The 3,375-nt window shown below is 47.8% G+C and overlaps 1 protein-coding gene across 1 annotated transcript in view; it reads left to right on the top strand.

Annotated features, from left to right (window-relative positions):
• Nucleotides 1-3,375, top strand: part of BTBD16 (BTB domain containing 16) — a 68,741-nt gene that overhangs the window by 25,988 nt on the left and 39,378 nt on the right. The window contains exon 7 of the mRNA XM_008070105.2: nt 2,173-2,242. Within this exon, the coding sequence (XP_008068296.2) occupies nt 2,173-2,242 (70 nt within the window). The remainder of the gene's footprint in view (nt 1-2,172; nt 2,243-3,375) is intronic.

The raw sequence follows: 3,375 nt of genomic DNA, 5'->3' as shown, positions 1-3,375 counted from the left end.
TTTTTTGAGTTGGAATCTTATTCTGTTGCCCAGGCTGGAGTGCAGTGGCACACTCATGGCTACTGCAGCCTCAATCTGCTGGGCTCCAGCGATCCTTCCGCTTCAGCCTTCCAAGTAGCTGGAACCACAGGCATGTGCCACCACACCTGGCTAAGTTTTTTTTTTTTTAAATTTATTGTAGAGACAAGATCTCTCCAAGTTGCCCGGGCTGGTCTTGAACTCCTGAGCTCAGACAATCCTCTTGCCTCTGCTTCTCAAAGTCCCAAAGTGCTGGGATTATAGGCGTGAACCACCATGCCAGGATATATATGTGTGTGTGTATATATATATATATATATATATATATATATTTTGGAGTTGGAGTTGGAGTCTCACTCTGTCACCCAGACGGGAGTGCAGTGGCCGCTCCTGGCCACTGCAGCCTCGACCTGCTGGGCTCCGGTGATCCTTCCGCCTCAGCCTTCCGAGTAGCCGGAATTACAGGCGCGCGCTACCACGCCCGGCTAATTTTTTGATTTATTGTAGAGATGAGGTCTCGCCTGCCCGGGCGGGTCTCAAACCTGCGGGCTCAGGCAAGCCACTCACCTCAGCTTCCCAAAGGCGCGGGATTACAGGCTGAGCCACCGAGCCCGGCTTGTATATCTATTTTTAAGAGAAAGAAAAACAAAGACAGGCTGGAATTATATACTATAATAACCTGCACTCTTGCTAAGGTGAACCACACATTTGGCTCTGAACTTCCTAGCAGTTAAGATAAAAGGAGAAGCTTGATCAGTGACATTAGATTAAAAATAAAAATTAAACAAAAATTTAAAAGACAAATCACTTGGGAAAAGTCCAGCTACTCTTAGCATTAACATTATGGGCGCCTTCATCAGATGACCCTAAGTGACATAGTGATCAATGTCCTCAACAATATTAATAGCATAAATGCAACAATAAATATTGTAATTTTTTTTTTCTCTATGTTGGTTTGCTTCACACCAACGTGCAACTCAGGAAAAGCTACTCTTGAGGGGTGTGATAGTTGGGGGCAATGAGATCCCAGCTGTCTGCTGGTCTGGAGCATACATTTGACTGTATGGACAGGAGTCACTGGATATCTTTTAAGCCTTTGTCCATGAGCGGCGTGTATCTCGATTGGGCTTAGGATAACCACTGAGTCATAATGAGTTTAAGATTGAGCTTCAACATGAAAGCCCTGTCGCTATTCTCTGGTGCCCTGTTAAATGAAATGAGTATGCTTTAAGGCAATTTTGCTGAAACGAGGTTAATATCACCTATAAAAGTTGAGTCACTGAAACATTCATGACCCCACCTGCCACCCAGCACAGCCACCTCCCTCCATCCATCCCAGCGTATCTTCTTGTACACATGCTGTTTCTTCTTCTTGGAATGCTGGTCTCCCAATTGGCCAATACTTTGTCCTTCTTTTTTAGGTTTTAAATCTCTTCTGATTTCTGATCATTTTTCTGATCTAACCACATTGGGTTAGAGTTCCCCATTTCCGCATTCCTGTGGCACCTTGTTCTTTAACTTTTTGACCCTTAACATGACTGTAACACGGGAGTTATCTATCTGAATGTTTACTTGACATGCCATCCCACTGGCTCATTGGCTTTGTTCTTTGCACACCAAGGGCCTCACGGGTGCTGGGAACATGGTACATGTTCAGTGGATAGATCCTTCATGAATAGGCGAGCCAAGTAAACGAGTCCTAGTCATGACAAGGGACTGACACTCTCATCCAAAAGCTGCTCTTTGAATCCATTCAAGCACAGAGAAAAATGGGACTTGATGCCCCTCTGGCAGCACCGCAATGGAAGGAAATCCTCATGCAGGAGGATAACTAGTCGGCCATCTTGGCTAAAACTGAATCTCAATTAAGCAAGCTTGTGGTGCTTTAGCTTTGAGCAGTAGTCCTGCTCCCTGGTGTCAAGGTTGCTATGTTTCCTTCTGCAGGATTTGATCTCTGGCCTCATCTCCCTTGGCCCAGAGCTCTTTGCAACAGGCCGTGCTGGTCTTGTCCTCTGGCCAAATGTCCCCATCCCTAAAGTGAGGCTCCCTTCCATGTGAAAGGTCTCTCATCCTGGAGTTGGATGAGAACCCCTGGGATCCCTACTTCTTTGAGAGAAGCCTGAGGCTCCTCAGGAACTGCAACTCTCTCTCCAGGTGCGTGGCCATGATGATGTCCGGACTCACACCAAGCACCATCAAGAACTTCTACCTGGCCGGCTGCAAGGTGAGAACAACTTAGGCAGGGCATGTGGCCCCCAGGAGGGGCGCCTTCAAGAGCACCCCAGACACTGGGGTTTTACCTACCAGGCCCAGTTCCAAAAAATTAATGCAAAAGTGCCAACTTAAAGGTAGCAATATTTTATTTTGCTAAGTGAACACATTTTTTCCAAATCATTTTATTTTCATAAGGATATTTTAACACCAAAAAAGTAGAAAGGCCTTAGATCTTGGTGGGGAAGAGAAACCAGCACAGTCTTTCTCATCAAAACAGCAGAGAACCTTCTAGGACATTCTTGCTGGAGTCGTGAGATCTTGACCCACCTGGGTCCTTATTCCCAGAGGTGGGAATAAGGGATAGAATCCAACTTGCACTGTCAGAGGAGGAAACCGAGAGCTAAGGAGGTGGCAATCTGCCCAGGGGAACCAGTGTCCAAGGAGCAGGGCTGGGTCCAGGCCTTCTGATTCCAGCTTCCTCTGTGTGGCCCCCGTGACCCGGAGGGACACTTGCGCTGTGTGGCAGACTTGTTTTAGCATGAACAAGTTAATCAGCATGTCACAGTGTTCCTGTCATCACATCTTCACCTTCATCCCACTGGTGATTCCAGAGGCCCTCTTGGTGGTAACTCTGGCATTTTTCAGCAGCTCTTGGGCCCCAGAAGGACTCCAGGCCCTGAGGACAATATTCAAGGTGTACTAAGACCTTCCCAAGGTTCCTTCCACTTTCCCTCCCCTTTAATTCTTGCTGTTTGGGTGTGTGCCCACTGTAGCCTCAGCACTCCCTTGGGATACACCCCTCAGGCCCTTCCGTGATCCATCACCGACATTAGCCAGAATGCAAGGCCCATGGTCAGGCTGCCTGGGTTTGCCTCTGGTTTTGCCACTTACTAGTTGTGTGACCCCAGGCAATCTCAGGAACATGGGAGCCTGAGTTTCCCCACCAGTAAAATGGGAATAATAGTGAACTGACTTTGTAGGGTTGCAGTGAGGATTGATTTAAGTCAAAGCGGGTGCAGTGTCTTGAGCATAGACACTTTGAAAGCGGTATCTGAGCCGGGCTCGGTGGCTCAGCCTGTAATCCTGCGCCTTTGGGAGGCTGAAGTGAGTGGATTGCCTGAGCCCGCGGGTTCGAGACCCGCC

The sequence above is a fragment of the Carlito syrichta genome, unplaced genomic scaffold (genome assembly GCF_000164805.1).
Source record: "Carlito syrichta isolate Samal-C Ts95f unplaced genomic scaffold, Tarsius_syrichta-2.0.1 Scaffold312962, whole genome shotgun sequence".
NCBI lineage: Eukaryota > Metazoa > Chordata > Mammalia > Primates > Tarsiidae > Carlito > Carlito syrichta.
The sequence above is the reverse complement of the archived record's forward strand: the minus strand, read 5'-3'. Positions and strand labels throughout refer to the sequence as shown.